Source organism: Spizellomyces punctatus, assembly GCF_000182565.1.
Source record: "Spizellomyces punctatus DAOM BR117 chromosome Unknown supercont1.3, whole genome shotgun sequence".
NCBI classification, from domain to species: Eukaryota; Fungi; Chytridiomycota; class Chytridiomycetes; order Spizellomycetales; family Spizellomycetaceae; genus Spizellomyces; species Spizellomyces punctatus.
The window spans coordinates 969,384-984,680 of record NW_015971539.1 but is presented as its reverse complement, the minus strand read 5'-3'; the positions used below and the strand labels follow the sequence as shown (position 1 = coordinate 984,680).

The window sequence follows — 15,297 nt, the reverse complement described above, 5'->3', positions numbered from 1 at the left end:
TAGTGATTGCTTAGTAAGCACGTCCCGCAAAGCGTCCAAACTTGGGCATCCCATTTACGCAGTGCTCGCTTGGTGACCCTGGTCGTTTCCTGCTTTCATCTTATAACAAGTAAACCACAAGAACGAATATATACTGTACTCATGTTTAGGATCGTATTTCTCTGTTTATCTACATGTATCTATCATAACAGAAATTCGTACCCATCCGCCGCATTTTAACCTCACATTTCCCTAGCCCTCCTCAGTATATCTTCAAATCCATTGTCCCCAAGAACGCAACGGCTCACGCATGACTGCACACTTGTATCGCCAATGTCCTCCCGCTGAAAAAATTCATCCGATGTTCGGATGCTTTCGTCTACTTGACAAAATACATCCTCAAATCCATCTGCGTCAACACCGCTGTTTACTGACGCGGACGTTTCGTCCAATGCCATAAAACTGTCCTCCAAGGGTAAAAGATCCAGCCAAGGTTCTCCTAACAATCCTACATCACTCCCTCCTTCAGGTGCGGGCGTTCTTGAAGCATTATTGAACAGTTGTTCAAAGTGGATATCAGGAAAACACGCCTGAATGGGAGGGGAGGTGTTGTAGAAGAATTCAGACATGAAAGCTGATTTATCTGTCGCCCCCGTGTCTGTGTCAGATGGATATTCCTGCATTATGGGTGTGGGGCTGGCGGGCAATGACCGTGGTGGGCTCGGGAAACAAGGTCGTAACGTTGAGTTCTTGCCAAACCCACAATTTGGCGTGGAGGGACTTTGAGGGGATGATGTTCTCGGCGATGAGGGGACAGAAACGACATACGGTGAAGCCCTGTGCGGTCGGGATATCTTGGGTGTCGTAGTGATGGCGGACGTTTCAGAAAGACATCGACGATGTCGCACATCAGGCCGGACAGGAACAGGGCTGAATCGCGCAGGGACACCATCATCCGCTTTTTTGATGGAAAAAAAGTAGACGGAATCGCGTCAGATCAAAACTGACTGCAGGTGTCCACCTCTTATCCCGTAGAGATCTTTTCAAGACGACAAACTTACAAAGATCATGATATATCCGCACCGTGAGAAACAGTGCTGAATGTGTCTCTACTTCCAATGTCGCCGCGTCTTTTGATTTGGCTCTCTGTACGCCAATATTACATGCATCTATCCGAGATAGTCGCTCTTGCAAGGCCTCATAGGTAGGGTCCACAGGCACATATACAAAGACGGTACCGGTAGATACTTGGACTGGTTGAGTAAAGTCAAAAAGGCCAGATTATCAATGCCGTCCGAATGGTGGTCCATGTCCATTCGCAAAATGTGCAGTACCTTGGACTTTGCCTATGAGCGCCTCTTCCTTGGATTTTTCAGGCGCATAAGCTCTTTTTCGCACAGCGCGCTGCTTAAGCTTCTCTTTTGGTCGTCCTATTGCCCGGATCTCAAATACCATTCTTTGCAGATGGTCGCATGCCACGTTCCGGTGCCCACGTTGACATGATTTGCACGCAAAGCGTCGGTCGTCAAAAATGATCATGGAAACGTTCTATCTCGTCGTTCTCCGCAAACTACGTGCAAGGAATGGATCACATGTAGGACGAGGACGAGCTCTCGTGAAGAACTTTCCCAAGGCCATTCATAAGGTTTCCCATCCATGTCGGGGTTTTTTAGATGACGATTACGAGACGACTCACGCGTCGCGCAGCTCGTGCGAAGGTTAATAATAAAGGAGGCAAGCAGTCGGAGGATATTTTGTCGCCCTTTTATTGTTTGGGTTTCCACGAGGGATGCATTGGATTCTAGATGTCCCACATGTGTATCAATCTTCACAACCTTTGGCAATGAAACCTTATAAGCCTTTGTTAACTTTGAGCAAATTGTTGAAAAACTCGCTATTGAACAAGAGGACAAATATAATAATCATGCCTCAAAATTTATGAACAAAAATACACGCATCTAGCATATTCAAAAAGAAAGTAGTAACAGTTGGGGTAGATTGAGTTTCCTGGCTGGAACACGTCTGCCATAGGCACAAATCCTGTAGGGCTGGTCTTGCTCTGCACAAAAAATGGATTGGGTGGAACAACAAGAGATCAAGCAAAAATGGTAACGCCAAAAAGAGCCCGGCTTCAAAAGGTAGATGAAATGGAGGTTATGCGAGATAATTGTAGATTTTCCTTTTATAACGGAACAGTTATTTCTCTGGTTTGGCTGGCTGGACCACTTGCATGCGCGTTGATGTACCCACCTGTCACTCTTATCTCGTTCCAAATATTCGCGCTCAATCAATCCCTCGACCCGTTTCTTAACCATTAAAGGACTTGGAGAAAATCGAGCGCTCAATTGCTTTACGACCTCAGCGACTAGATTATTATGATCCATTCTCTTCCTTGATTTCATGATCCGCACAATGCAGGCTTCAACCTGGTGCTTTCGTGCTTCATCGACTTTTTCTAACGTATCCGCTCGCTCTGCGTCTGTTTCCATCGAATTGCTAGCGGATGATGAGCTTCCAGAGGTTGCCGATATCTGTTGAATTTTAATCTTGTGCAACTGCGAGGTAAACCCGGTGTTGACCTTGAAGTGATCACTAGGTGAGATATCCCGCCCTTTCGTGCTCTTCAACAATATCCGGTGTTTTGCCACTGAAAGACTTTGTAACGTTCGCTTCAGATCGTGGTCTGGAATGCTGCTCTCTTCGCGAATTCGGTCGTACGAAATTGATTGTCCATCGGCAAGTTTATTGAAAATGCCAACCAATAGCACCATGGCGTATGTTGAAACGTTAATTTCCTTTCGGCCCTTATCGAAGTTTGCCTTAATATCGGCAGATCCGATATGTGTTAACCACGTCAACCGACGACCAGAATGCCTCGAATGGTAGAATCTCTGGAAATGATCCATAGCCGCAGTTATCTCGGTGGGAAACACGCAAGTATCCCCGCTGGTAGCGGTGTTCATAGGCCAGAAAGTAGAGGTCAGCACGTTAACATATAGTTCAGGCATGTTCTTTGGTGCCGTTATAGAATTCGCTAGGTGGGATCGGAAATCACCCATCGTATCAGCTGCAAGCCGCATATCGTTGAACATGCCTTCCAACTTGACTGTGAACTGGCATCCGCACTCAACCTGTAGGAGAGAATTAGGTCATAAGACTAAAGCTGCGGGAAGATCATAATTCGGACCTTCAGTTTTCCAATCATATTCTTCTCCGCATCTTCACTGACACTCCTGCCCAGAAGCAGCCGCTTGGCTAAATGCTGCTTGTAGTACCTCTCAAACACATCCTTCTCCTCGATAAAGCGGAAAAGAGTAACCGTTTTATCCAGGAGACTGTCGACCTCGATCTCCGTTTTCTAACAACCACATGAACAGCCGGTTACACGGTTATCGCCAATGTTAAACATCAGTGGATCAGATACGCACCCCCTTGAGGCCTTTTCGTAGGTTCTCGTCGATAAACAAGCTGACGAACTCCGGAGCTTTTCTGTTCTGGTTGATCGATCTTTCAATTGCAGCATTTATATCTGTTTCGAAATGTCGGTCATTCGCGAATGACTGTTCTAGGATCTTGTCGAATTTGTCCTTCAATGCTAGTATTCTTTCTACCCATTGTGTGGGATTCGCTTGTTGTGTTGATGCCGCCGAGGCTTCCACGTCTTGCTCTGAAGCCTTTGCCAAAGATGCTGAAGTCGCGATCGTTGAAGGATCGGCAGCTTCCCCCATCCCACCATATGTCTCATTGATGGCCCTAGCTAACCCCTCCACATAGCTCGAAGCATTGTGCCGCATTTCCGCGTGTCCATTAGACACCCGACTGAAAAGGTGGTACATTCGGCTCAGGTCATTGTATTTGTCATTAGATAACATAGCCACTAAGCCCGAATTTTCCATCTGATGGACCATGTCAGTCTACTAAGAAGTACGGCGACTGAAACATACCACTAACCTCAATCACCGCCTTTACATGTCTCTGGAGTAGCTCCTCCTCCAAAACTTGTCTTATTTTGGGTTCTGTGGTTGAGGCCAGATAATTTGCTATACGTTGCTCCTCCTCTTGTAGCCGCCGCTCAGCCTGAACGGACACATGAGGAGGCCCGCTTACTACGGACTGCGCAAACCGACTCACCTTTTTAAGGTACTCTGTGGCATCGCATTGCTGCAGGAACACTTGCCCTTCCAACCGATAAAACTCTCGACTGGATTCCAAAAACGTCTCCTCAAAGTCCGTGACGTACACTGTTTTGTCGTTACGTGTGCGCGTCGGTCCTACGACATGCATTAGCTTTCCAAATTCCAAGGTATATGATAATCCAAGTGCAAGGTACTTACCCCTTGGTTCACTGAGTCCTAAGAGCATATCAATAATATTCTTCAGAACTAGCCGATCAATGACCTCGCCATCTCGTTCTAATCGAATGTGATACAGCAATGTAGCGATCAAGTGCCTTGATATGGGGTAGTCTGGGGACCTTTGCACCACGTCCCGGAACAAATCTAAGCCAAGATCGTACACCGGAGCAAGGTTCGCCGCCTTGACATATACACGATCCTATAGTAAGCCATCTTCAATGAGTCCACCTGTGTAGGTGAAGTTAGACATGATTGCTTGACCAACCATATACATCAAGATGTCTCGAATCATCAACATGCACGTGGTGTGATCTTCCCATACGTTCTTCACCGTTTTGAGGAATTCAGTTCCCCCCGTCATCCCGCCTCCAGGAGCCATTTGAGGAAAAGATGGAACAACAAAATCCCTTGCAACCTGCTGAAGATGCTCTGTCACGACGTCTCGCACACCATTGTACAGTTTATCGCCCTGCTTGTTCAAAACCATGTTGTAGGCATTTCTGTGGTAAAGAAGCAGAAATCGTCAGCCTATATACTTTGCTTGGAATATCGACCAGTTCCAGCCCCAGCCGACCTATACAGCTCCTCAAAGCTCAGTACCCCAGCATTTCTCTTGTATATCTCTTTTATCGCTGTCGACAGCCGTTCCCATGTTTCTGTCCATTGAGTCTCGGCATTCTGAATAGCAAAAAAGCAAAAACAATATATTAGCTTATTCTCAGCTAGCACGCGACCTGTCCTTTCAACGGCCATTATAAGCCGTGTTGACCCGCTCGAAAGGCATTCATTTTCAAGAATGGGAAAGAGGGCGGTCAAATAACTTACCGACTTCTTTGCTGGAGGCCTGATTTTCATCGCCACCTTGGGCCTTCTGGCCGCCATCCTCGGTCTCCTTTGCGCAGGCTTCCTGAAAGTGGTCTGGTGCAGGCTACAAGTCAAGATAGTCAATGGGAAAGATCTCTGGGCAAAGTGTTCCCAGACTGCGATAGCTGTTTGACAAAACTGGACGGCACCGTCACGTTGCATATGGTAATCAATGTTGATTGGACAACCCCGGCCCAGCTGGGATGCCCCCCAACGCGCTCTTCTTTGTAAGCGGCACGAATCCTTGCAGATCGCAAAAGTTGACATTCTGTTATTACCTTCAAACTGTGAAATTCATATCTGGAGCGCAATGCTGTTTGCGCCGCCTGTCCCAAAGGCAAGTAGTATGCACACGAGTCTTCAATTGCCAAGTCAGTAATTAACAGCCGACGATGACAGACGCGGGTTGATTTAGCACACCCTACAACTGGCCAGCAACCTAGAGGTTATGTTTCCGCGGCTACCGCCAAAATGTGGTCTAGAAAGCAGTCTGCTGGCGTACTCGTTGAGTCTGCGGAGCTCAATAATGGCGTCAAGAGGCCAGCAGAACGCCCTTCTTCACGACAAGAGGCTAAAAGGATCAAGAGCGATGTGAAAAGCACGGCACCTGTCCTGGCGCCCAAGCCCAAGAATATCTCTACTGCGTACCGTGCGGCAAAAGAAAAGGGAAAGGAGAGGAACGCCGTGGCTCGTCGTGCACTATCTTCCAAGGGTAACACTCGTGACCAAGCCAATAGTTGTCGGCCTGGCCTTAGTGGGAAGGAGAACATCGGTTTCATCCATTCTACCATCCCTTCTGCTCGTATTGATACCTTCAGCAAGGAAAGTGCTGTACCAATAAAGCTTGTCTCGAAGAGCATTTTGGCTCCCGTAAACGGCGTTAGTAAGGGTTCGCGTGCATCTACCAACTTTTTGCCGACGGGACACTTTGTGCCCGTCAACGCAATGAAGAAAACCTATGGTTCAAGTACGCGAGAGATGATGAAGGAGGAGGTCCGTTCCGCTGACGCCATGGAAATTTCACCCATCAAAGCCCCTGTTTCCTCGTTCGCGGCGCCTCAAACCACATCTTCGTCACCTCACCCTGCCCAACTGCTTAAGCAGAAAGCCCTCTTTGATATGATAGACGCTTGGTCTGTGTCTCCGCCAGCTGGACAACTTGAGCGAATGAAGTTGTCTTCACCCCTCCAAGACATCGAGAACAAGACCAGTCCCGACATAACTCCCGTCCGTCACCGTACCTCTCATCCGGCTGCTCCGGTCGCCCAGGCTCGCTTGAAATCCCCAACTCCCGATCAAGCTCCAATATCACAACAGCAGAAACGTGAATCTTTAGGTCGCCGAATCTCAGACCCTCCCGTTATTGATAGCAATGATCTTTTCGGATTTGATGAATACGCCGAAGAGCACGCCAAAGCAGACTGGGAAGCAGAAGTATGTGCATGTGGACAGAAACGGTGTCCTAGTTCCTTTATGCTTACCCCGCTTCCATCTCAGGTTCGAATGTGCAATGTTGACGTCGCCTCTCCGCGCCCATTCACTTGTCAGCAGCGGGCAAAAGCCATCAACACCTTATTTGCAATCCACTCAGGCCTAAAATGCTCTCCTGACGTCTTGTTTACGGCAATCCGCACGTTTGATCTTTTCATTGCAAAATGGAAGTACGTTCGCTCCTACGGTAACTACGAAATGACGTGGGATGATCGCGGACTTCTTCTTGCCGTTGTGGCGACTCTTTCGCTGGCGGCGAAGGGTGACTCACAAAACCCCGGATGGACGTATAAAAAGCTGATGGGCACGATGGCTCCAACTTGGACGCCCAATGAGTTTATGATGATGGAGAGCAAGATTCTAGAGGTTGTCGGTGTCTACACGTATCCGACTCCGTTACAATTTCTTCGGCAGATTAATGGAAAAACACGCTTTGAGAAAAAGTACCACCAAACAGCCAAATACTTGGTTGAAGTTGCACAGTACGACCAGAAGTTTGTGAGAGTTAAGCCTTCTCAGCTTGCAGCCGTGGCCAACTACACAGCTCGTAAAGTGATGAATGACGACCCGTGGGTATGTAACATACACTGTGACCATAGATACAGCGTGCCGCTCCTTACTCTTAAACTGATGCCCTGTCATCTCATTGCAGAATCAGCACCTCGTCGCTTCATCTGGGTACATGGAAGACGCTTTGAAGGAACTCTCCAGACCTCTGATGATGCTTGTGCTTGACCAAAATCCCAAGACATCGAATGTAGTCAAGAAGTATTCAACCGAAGAATTCTCGTTCGTAGCGCCTGTTTTTGCGTCCCACCTTGAGTTCTGCCTGTAAAGGATTTTATCGGATTTTTCTGTAAGATATTGCACGACACCATTGTATAAAAGGGAAGACGAAGGGGATAAGCGGTGGTTGTTACCGCCAAAAGGAGGAAAATGTAAATACTGAATCCAAAGGAAAAAAGCGTAGAAATAAAATCATAATGGTATAGGGTCTGACCATTCCATAATCATATACTACTTTAATTCCTGAAGATGGGCGGCCTATTTGTTCTGTTTCGCTGAAGGCGAACAAACAACCAATCTACTGCTTCCTGCACGCCGTCCCTATGGAAGAAATGTGACTCTTTGGCAAAGCAGGCAACAGGAACGGGGAAGAGACCCACCCCTTCAAAGCCGACACCGGCAGTACTTTGCTGTCCCTTGCGCCAAGTCGCAGAGCAATCGGGTTGAAAATTTCTTTGATTTCGTGCACTTTTAGAGCTGACGGGACATCTTGCTTGTTTGCAAGCATGAGTACTGGGACACCCTCGACTGTGTCATTCGTGATCACGGTCTCTAAGCTTGATATATCAGAAAAATGTAACAGCTTCACTGAGAGAAACCGGCAAAGGGGAAGAGAGACCGACCAAATGTCTCCTTAACCTCTTCAATCCTCTCCTTATCGGTAGCGTCAACTACAAAAACAATGGCGTGACATTCGGAATAGTATTTCTCCCAGATGCTGTGAAGTTCTCGCTGTCCACCCAGATCCCAAAAATTTAAGCGGGTGTTATTGATTTCAACCTTTCCGACTATACTAGGTGAGTACAGGAGCGCACCGCAAAAAGAAGAAAGGTTAGGGGTGCTCGAGAAGCAACCCTAGAATGTGACTTGTAGGAGGACACAACTCAACTGTTTAAACCAACGGTCGGCGCGATCTTTTCTGGAGGAAGACCAGCTACCCCCAAATATATCGACTTTATACGCTCCAAAAGAGTCTGGATAGAGTGATGAGTTTCACTATTTTGAAGTCCAGAACTTGTAGGATAAGCTGCCATTCAAACTCACCGTTTTCCCGGCATTATCCAGCCCCAATATGATAACGTAGAACTCTTCCTTTTGTGTCCACTGCTTATAGAGTCCAGTGATCAGCGTGTACATTGCACTGTTCAAAGGTTGCAAGTCTTAATTGCAATTGTCGGAAGATCGTCCAACGAGTGTTGCGGGTTGCGCAACACGTGACGTGCGCTGACACAGCGCGGCAAGTGCTGCGCGTCCCTATCCTATACTTGTAATGGGTATATTTGAGTGACATATTCCACTATTCAAAATCTTTGCGGATAATAACTCTAAGTTGAACGTCTATAACTCTCATGATTCATCTGTATGACCCATTTTCTGCACCAAGACTTCGTACGTCCATAGAGACAGTGCCGACGCTGGCACCGTTCGGATGAGATTTGTCCCGAGACCCCGATAAAATGCATGCCACCCCTCCTCCTTCAATATCACTTTAGTTGCATGTATCAGACCGCGATATTTCGGTCCAGTCTTTGGTGGGGGTGGCGGTGCGGGTGGGGGACAGTTGGGCCCTTCGCATATTTTGTCGGGTATATGAGTGAGCTGCCGCCGTGCGGATTGGGTTTGTAATCTGGTTCGGAGAACCTACAATCGCACAACAATTTCACGTTAGCTCCATCCAGAGTTTCCTGATCGGCGTCATCATCGATCTACCTCATGAGGATAAGTGGCTATACTCGCGACCATTTTTGATCCTGCACTTGCGACCAAGATACTAAAGGCGCTCAAGTCATTCTCCTGCGGTCCTCTCTTCTTCTCAAACTCTGCGAACCATTGTTTTAATTGAACAAGTCGCGGAACAGAAATCAAGCGTGGAGATTGTAAATATACCTCGCATGAGAACCTTCAGCTTTTCATAGAGTGGAAACTGAACTGCCACATGAGTGATGCCCAGTAGAGATGGGGTGAAGCCCTTGTACAACGCTCCAAACCCTTCCGCTTTGACAATACTGCTGAGGGCGTTCCAAGTAGACGTGTAATGCCACCGAGACTTTTCATTCGCAACACTACTCTGAACCTATGCAATTTAGGAGCGTTAAGGAGTTTCCTACTCTATACATCGTGTCAGGTTGTCCATACCATCATTCGCGTCCGAACGACCCAAAGAGGGTTAACAAAGGCCATTGTCAGCAAAGACGCAGCGACGGATGCATTCAGATGTACAATGGTACCAGCATCATCGGGCGACCGGCCTAATTAATAGACAATGTAGAACCATGCTGAAAAAACACGAACACCAAGGTTACCCACCTGCAACCTTCGCCAATTGCTCCTTTATTCGATTGTACGATGCAAACCATATTGCTCGATCTGCAATGTACGCCACTGTTGTTGCGCCCAATCCCCGAAATAGGCCACGTAAACCTTCTTCCCGCCATATTATTTCCAATCCGGATATGGTGCCCCGATACTTTGCTATTTGTCCGGGCTTCACGATTTGATTCTGTAGCCGAATTTTCAGAACGTCAAGTGGACCTACGCACCATCAAGATTAAAAACTACTTATTACATTTATCAATGTAATCACAGCTCCACTTACATACAAGGACAGAGGATACCAATCCTGCTGCGGCTCCTGCGAGAGTATGTCGAAGGTTCTCATCCCGACTACATGCGGAAGGAAGACGCTACGTTAGAATGGACCGAGTACCTTGAAGGTGATCAAAGGTAAAGGAAAAGGAAAATGGACTGCAGCCACCTTGCTAGCGGCATCTCCTTACATTGTGATTGGGAAGTGCATGTGCTTACGCACATGCACAGGTGATTCATGAGCAACTGTTTTCTCCATCCTTGTTGATCCACGTCCAGTCAAACTCTATCTGCAACCCTCCGCAAATTCCAAACCAGGTGCAAACGTATATACCACAGGTACAGGTAGAATTAGTTTACATGTGTAAGATCCGCACCAACACCCCCAGCAGGCCTATGACGTGGATGTCCCCGTGATGCGAGGTTCTCATCACGTGACATGAAGTGCGAAGACGCAATGCGAGCGAATGCTTACCTGTACCTGTCATCCCGCGCACGATGGACACTCTTTTGGGGGAGACAGTGGTATGACGAAATATGGCCATCGGATAAGATTATGACTGCCAGCCATGGATCTGCAAACCGCCATCGATGCTATCATCAAGCTAGATCAATCAAGACTGTCTGGCGTCACCTCCCAGATCCCGGTAAACCAGCTAGGAGGTCTGCGATGTGCTGTAGACACTTATTGACGGGAAAGTTCTGAAGGAGCCGGGGGTACTGCGAATTATAACTTCTTTGGCTGCGTACGAGCAAGCATATGTCGCATTCAGCTTCTTGCGACAAAGACTATTCCGACGTGATGTACGTGGAGGAAAGACAACATAAGTGGCTCATAAAATGAACTCTCTGATCTGAGAAGTAACACATCTTAGAATCTGGAAGCAGCTTACCATGAAGTGACTCTAGCGATAAGCCAGCTGCAGAGCATGGAAAACAATGTGAATCTTCCACCGACAGCTGTCCTCCAAAGTTTGACCATGTGGTGCGATGTCCGTGAGAAGATGGTCAAAGTGTACGTCCAGCTGTCTGCATTTTGGTGGCGTGTGGTTGACGATTAATCTCTTTCTCATAGTTATCAAACCCTCAGCTCATTCGATTTTCTTGATGAAGGAACATGTGAACGTCTTGCAGCCGATGTAAACGTCATCAGCAAATTGGATCTTCCTTTCATGGTGCGCACGTTGGGGCAGTCCGTACATGTACTCGGGTGAGCAGATAATGGAGATCTTTCTTCATTTTCATCAAGCTGATGTTGTCGAGTTCAGGTTGGAAGTGCGATCTATGCTCCACCTACTCTTAGCCGAACTGGCTATCGAACAGTATTCGTTCAAGGACGCTTCATTTCATCTTTTTGTGGCGCACGACAGTCTTCGCAAATGGGAGTCCATCCTTATTGGAAACGTGAGACCATGTTATATACTCCTGTTGTGATCATAGAGATCCGAATTGATCCGATGACTCTTGAAAATTGATAGCTAAAGGGAAATCATGCATCCGGTGACAAGAAACTGAATTGCAGCAGGGAACTCCTTTCCTTCATGAGAAGATTCGCCTTCTCTGTTGCAAATAAGATCGCCATATTCTTTCATCGAATTATTACGGAAAAACGAGTCCATCTAGTCCCTCTTTCGCCGATCGCAGATGGAAACTCCGATGCGGTGGGACCCGCTTTGCATTTGTAAGCATTAAATTGAATTCTTGTGGAAGATTTATGACCTTCCTAACGCCCAAATTAGATTGGCGCACTATCGACGACATACTAGTGCTTTCAATATTTCCCTCATATACTTGATTCGACCAAATATTCCGTTTTGCGCTGAGGGTTACACATGCTCAAAGCGGACCACGAATGAGCAGCTGACTGGAATACAATCTTTTCCTGCTATATGCAGTGTTCCATCGGTAAGATTCATTGAAATGAAATATTTGTTACTTGTTTATTATCGGATGCGTCAGCAAAGTAGTGATGTACGCCGTTCAGGACCCTCCGATGGAGCATTGGCCGAATATGATATCTATCCTGCAGCAAGAACTGCTTCCCGCGACAAGTGGCAATAATCCTACACGCAACGATCGGCTATCCGGAGGATACTATTCAAATCTCATGACAGCTTACTTCAAAAAGTCAACTGCAAGTACACCGCGGTCAAAAGGCAAACCAGTTCACTTTTACGATAAGAAGGTCAACGCCACGTACATTCTTGCTCGCGTTGTGCCGCGAATAGTCGTGTCAATAATATTCATAGGCAAGCACGAGGAGAGGAGGGGTGGCCATACTAATGGATTTATTGATAAGCTTGCAAGGCAGCTTGAGCACGGCAATGTCCTTGCCTCGATCCATCTGCGATAACATTGCCAAAGTCAATAAATAAACTTCACACGAGGCTAAACCACCTATGCACGTGATCCTTGCGATGACAGTGCCAGACTCGTTGGGTTACTTGCACCGTTGCCATCAGTGTCAGACCTGGTAATCGACCAATTATCAGCTACATTAACTCAGGCGGACCTGTCACGCGTTGCAGCATGACGCCTCCGCACAAACCCCATCCGGCAGCGACCAAGGTCGCATGCGTGATGGTTGGTCTGCCGGCAAGAGGCAAAACGTACGTCGCACGTAAGATCGCCCGATACCTGGCATGGCTCGGACACCATTCCCGCATTTTCAACGTAGGAAACTACCGGCGAAACGCAGTTGGAGCAGTACAACCCCACGATTTCTTCGACCCTTCTAATCCCGAAAGTGTAGCGATGCGAAAGGAGGTGGCCTCACGAGCGTTGGAAGATATGCTGTTATGGTTTGACAGAGCCGGAGACGCACCTGCTAGTGGAGCAGTGTTAACAAACAGCCCCATATCACCTGCGCCCAATCGATCCCTTAAAACTGAATCCGTCACCGGAGTAGGAAGGGCAGGGCCCGGATGGGTAGCTGTATATGATGCAACTAATTCAACGGCCGAGAGGCGACGCGGGATTTATGAAAAGTGTGTAGAGAATGGAATTCAAGTCATGTTTATTGAAAGTATATGTGATAAGGACGACATCATTTTGGCCAATATCAAAGAGGTGGGTCTGGTTCACGTGTTGTGCTAGCAGAGACATTCTAATGGGTCCATCTGCAAAGGTGAAACTTTCATCTCCAGATTACGCAGGCATGGATCCTGACAAAGCCGTTGAAGACTTTGTTCGCCGTATTTCTCACTATTCCGAGTACTACGAAACGCTTGATCCCGCTGAATGCAATTGCCAAATCCCGTTCGTCAAAGTTATCAATGTTGGTGACCAAGTCATCGTCAATAAAGTCAAAGGCTACCTCCAGTCTCGCATCGTGTACTTCTTAATGAACTTAAACATTACCCCGAAATGCTTCTACTTTACGCGGCATGGCGAATCACTTTTCAACGTTGCCGGAAGGATCGGAGGGGATGCAGACCTAAGTCCACGTGGGCAGGATTTTGCAAGAAAGCTACCGACCCTGATCACCGAAAATTTAGGAGGTGAAACGCAATTAACCGTATGGACGTCTACTTTGAAGCGAACCATTCAGACAGCAGCGTATCTTCCGTATACGCAAATACAGTGGAAGCAATTGGATGAATTGGATTCTGGTGTATGCGATCAGCTGACATATGAGGAAATTGCAGAGAAGTATCCACAAGACTTTAGTGAGAGAGATCAGGACAAATGTAGGTGACATGTAACCATTGGAATTGGGGGTTGTGACTGATCGTAAATTAAGTCAACTACCGATACCATGGCGGCGAGAGCTACCGAGATCTCGTACAGCGCCTGGAGCCCGTCATTATGGAATTGGAACGTCATCATGAGCGCGATCATTCCATATTGATTGTGGGTCATCAAGCTGTCCTCCGAGCAATCTATGCATACTTTCTCAACTATTCGCTGGATGAGTTGCCATACGTCAAGATTCCCCTGCATGCAGTGGTCAAACTTACTCCGAAAGCGTATGGATGTATAGAAGAACGATTTACGGTTGATGTACCGGCGGTCGACACTCACCGACCGAGTCCACACCCAGCATTAAATGCCAAGAACAAATCATGATATGGGTGCACAGGACACAAATTAAATATATTATGTATCAGAAAAAGAATGTTTACCACAATCCGGACCCGGTCGACCACCACATTTTTATTCTGTCCTTCACGCCGTCCACCGTTAGCTTTGGTCTGACGTCTAAATAAAAGCTGACTCCCCCATCCTTCGCTGGTGCACCTGAATAAAAGTCGATAACATATGTTACGGTCTTCCCACATCTATCGATGGTCCAATCGTGCCTGTCAAATGGAAGCGTGTAGCCCAACAACGATCGGATGCGTGCTTTCGGCGTATAATCTTTCGGTTTTCCTTGGAATTTCAATAACTTTGGTTGTCCGCATGACGATTTGTAAAGAGCTTCCCACTCCAGTATTTTGCGCCAGCATTGCTCATTAACGGCATTATGGATGGGAACAACGACGGACATGTCTTGCTCTGATGGTTGCCAATTTTTGCGACGCATGGCGTTGAAAAACATCTGCGCAGATGGACCGTGAGTAACGAACTACGGCAAGCCAGTTGCTACCCTTTTATAAAGCAGTTTCTTACCTGTTCACTAGGATAGACCCAATTCTTTCCGTCAAACCGTCCACCCATAGGAATAGTGCTATGTTCTCTCTCAGTGCTCAAGAGCTGCTTCTGGTCCTGTGCCGGTAACTGCGAAGGAGGTGGCATGTTATTACTTTCGGCTATTAGCTCTTGTTCCTGACGTTCCGCAGAGTAAGGACATGAGTCGGCGGTCAGTCCTGCAAGGGGATTATTGGTAGGGTGTGGTTGCGGTTGTTGAGGAGTGCTTGCTTTTGAGTGATCTATGGGGCATGACATGGGTGGTTCAGCCGATGGCGGAGGCGTGGACGACGAATGGTCTACCGGGCACGATGGCGGAGGTGCCTGAGGAGACATTGCTATCCTGTAGAACTGCACCTCAGGCATGTTAAGCGCGGAAACGTCAGACATATATCCATGTTTCCATGGCAATTGTGTGAGTCATGACTAAGATAACTTTTGTTTAAAGAAGCTTCGTACTTGTCCAACTTGTTGCAGGTTCGACGGATTATCTTTGCCCAGTAGACCTTGATACGCAAACAAACTGGCATGCTTATATTAGCACGCATTTGCTCCACATGTTAAGGTGGTGGGACAGCGATACTTGATGCACAATAGTTTCCCGCAC

General features: G+C 47.3%; 8 protein-coding genes across 8 annotated transcripts; 3 read left to right on the top strand and 5 right to left on the bottom strand.

The window, feature by feature from the left end:
- Positions 1–150: 150 nt before the first annotated feature.
- On the bottom strand, positions 151–1,637 carry SPPG_08980 (uncharacterized protein). Its single transcript, XM_016757131.1, has 2 exons — positions 1,041–1,637; positions 151–937 (listed from the first exon to the last, which is right to left on the bottom strand). Exon 2 carries the CDS (start codon positions 660–662, stop codon positions 222–224), a length of 441 nt encoding a protein of 146 aa, XP_016611032.1. The 5' UTR covers positions 663–937; positions 1,041–1,637; the 3' UTR covers positions 151–221.
- Positions 1,638–1,847: 210 nt separating this feature from the next.
- Positions 1,848–5,276, bottom strand: SPPG_08979 (uncharacterized protein). The gene is made up of 10 exons (XM_016757130.1): positions 5,160–5,276; positions 4,909–5,012; positions 4,600–4,834; positions 4,314–4,533; positions 4,111–4,250; positions 3,931–4,056; positions 3,408–3,875; positions 3,167–3,337; positions 2,230–3,110; positions 1,848–2,158 (listed from the first exon to the last, which is right to left on the bottom strand). Exons 1-10 carry the CDS (start codon positions 5,214–5,216, stop codon positions 2,134–2,136), a joined length of 2,427 nt encoding a protein of 808 aa, XP_016611031.1. The 5' UTR covers positions 5,217–5,276; the 3' UTR covers positions 1,848–2,133.
- Positions 5,277–5,430: 154 nt separating this feature from the next.
- On the top strand, positions 5,431–7,691 carry SPPG_02065 (uncharacterized protein; the record flags this gene model as incomplete). Its single annotated transcript, XM_016750368.1, has 4 exons — positions 5,431–5,535; positions 5,598–6,632; positions 6,696–7,262; positions 7,342–7,691. Coding segments are annotated over 4 exons (1,890 nt in total), but the record flags the coding sequence as incomplete, so codon positions are not given.
- On the bottom strand, positions 7,589–8,683 carry SPPG_02064 (small GTP-binding protein domain). The gene is made up of 5 exons (XM_016750367.1): positions 8,520–8,683; positions 8,365–8,449; positions 8,099–8,263; positions 7,856–8,027; positions 7,589–7,796 (listed from the first exon to the last, which is right to left on the bottom strand). The coding sequence occupies exons 1-5, from the start codon at positions 8,610–8,612 to the stop codon at positions 7,712–7,714; spliced, it is 600 nt and encodes a 199-aa protein (XP_016611029.1). The 5' UTR covers positions 8,613–8,683; the 3' UTR covers positions 7,589–7,711.
- A 47-nt stretch (positions 8,684–8,730) lies between these two features.
- On the bottom strand, positions 8,731–10,439 carry SPPG_02063 (uncharacterized protein). Its single transcript, XM_016750366.1, has 7 exons — positions 10,253–10,439; positions 10,072–10,139; positions 9,783–10,007; positions 9,612–9,724; positions 9,363–9,549; positions 9,186–9,295; positions 8,731–9,116 (listed from the first exon to the last, which is right to left on the bottom strand). Exons 1-7 carry the CDS (start codon positions 10,318–10,320, stop codon positions 8,823–8,825), a joined length of 1,065 nt encoding a protein of 354 aa, XP_016611028.1. The 5' UTR covers positions 10,321–10,439; the 3' UTR covers positions 8,731–8,822.
- Positions 10,440–10,630: 191 nt separating this feature from the next.
- SPPG_02062 (uncharacterized protein) lies at positions 10,631–12,414 on the top strand (the record flags this gene model as incomplete). The annotated part of the gene is made up of 8 exons (XM_016750365.1): positions 10,631–10,708; positions 10,770–10,865; positions 10,937–11,076; positions 11,137–11,271; positions 11,330–11,465; positions 11,540–11,742; positions 11,801–11,966; positions 12,046–12,414. 8 exons carry the CDS (start codon positions 10,631–10,633, stop codon positions 12,412–12,414), a joined length of 1,323 nt encoding a protein of 440 aa, XP_016611027.1.
- Positions 12,415–12,590: 176 nt separating this feature from the next.
- Positions 12,591–14,129, top strand: SPPG_02061 (fructose-2,6-bisphosphatase; the record flags this gene model as incomplete). The annotated part of the gene is made up of 3 exons (XM_016750364.1): positions 12,591–13,130; positions 13,189–13,750; positions 13,804–14,129. The coding sequence occupies 3 exons, from the start codon at positions 12,591–12,593 to the stop codon at positions 14,127–14,129; spliced, it is 1,428 nt and encodes a 475-aa protein (XP_016611026.1).
- A 2-nt stretch (positions 14,130–14,131) lies between these two features.
- Positions 14,132–15,044, bottom strand: SPPG_02060 (uncharacterized protein). The gene is made up of 2 exons (XM_016750363.1): positions 14,673–15,044; positions 14,132–14,601 (listed from the first exon to the last, which is right to left on the bottom strand). Exons 1-2 carry the CDS (start codon positions 15,024–15,026, stop codon positions 14,182–14,184), a joined length of 774 nt encoding a protein of 257 aa, XP_016611025.1. The 5' UTR covers positions 15,027–15,044; the 3' UTR covers positions 14,132–14,181.
- Positions 15,045–15,297: the final 253 nt, after the last annotated feature.

What these genes read in the sequence shown, in the direction of transcription:
- SPPG_08979 (XM_016757130.1), bottom strand. Translation starts at nt 5,216, where the DNA reads ATGGCGGCCAGAAGGCCCAAGGTGGCGATGAAAATCAGGCCTCCAGCA. An exon ending in CCACAGAGTACCTTAAAAAG is followed by an intron (nt 4,057 to 4,110) that starts GTGAGTCGGTTT and finishes GTGTCCGTTCAG; the next exon opens with GCTGAGCGGCGGCTACAAGA. An exon ending in ATATGATTGGAAAACTGAAG is followed by an intron (nt 3,111 to 3,166) that starts GTCCGAATTATG and finishes TCTCTCCTACAG; the next exon opens with GTTGAGTGCGGATGCCAGTT.
- SPPG_08980 (XM_016757131.1), bottom strand. Translation starts at nt 662, where the DNA reads ATGCAGGAATATCCATCTGACACAGACACGGGGGCGACAGATAAATCA.
- SPPG_02060 (XM_016750363.1), bottom strand. Translation starts at nt 15,026, where the DNA reads ATGTCTCCTCAGGCACCTCCGCCATCGTGCCCGGTAGACCATTCGTCG. An exon ending in GGGTCTATCCTAGTGAACAG is followed by an intron (nt 14,602 to 14,672) that starts GTAAGAAACTGC and finishes CCATCTGCGCAG; the next exon opens with ATGTTTTTCAACGCCATGCG.
- SPPG_02064 (XM_016750367.1), bottom strand. Translation starts at nt 8,612, where the DNA reads ATGTACACGCTGATCACTGGACTCTATAAGCAGTGGACACAAAAGGAA. An exon ending in TGGATAATGCCGGGAAAACG is followed by an intron (nt 8,450 to 8,519) that starts GTGAGTTTGAAT and finishes CACTCTATCCAG; the next exon opens with ACTCTTTTGGAGCGTATAAA. An exon ending in CCGGTGTCGGCTTTGAAGGG is followed by an intron (nt 7,797 to 7,855) that starts GTGGGTCTCTTC and finishes TTTCTTCCATAG; the next exon opens with GGACGGCGTGCAGGAAGCAG.
- SPPG_02063 (XM_016750366.1), bottom strand. Translation starts at nt 10,320, where the DNA reads ATGGAGAAAACAGTTGCTCATGAATCACCTGTGCATGTGCGTAAGCAC. An exon ending in GGTATCCTCTGTCCTTGTAT is followed by an intron (nt 10,008 to 10,071) that starts GTAAGTGGAGCT and finishes GATGGTGCGTAG; the next exon opens with GTCCACTTGACGTTCTGAAA. An exon ending in GCAATTGGCGAAGGTTGCAG is followed by an intron (nt 9,725 to 9,782) that starts GTGGGTAACCTT and finishes TCTATTAATTAG; the next exon opens with GCCGGTCGCCCGATGATGCT.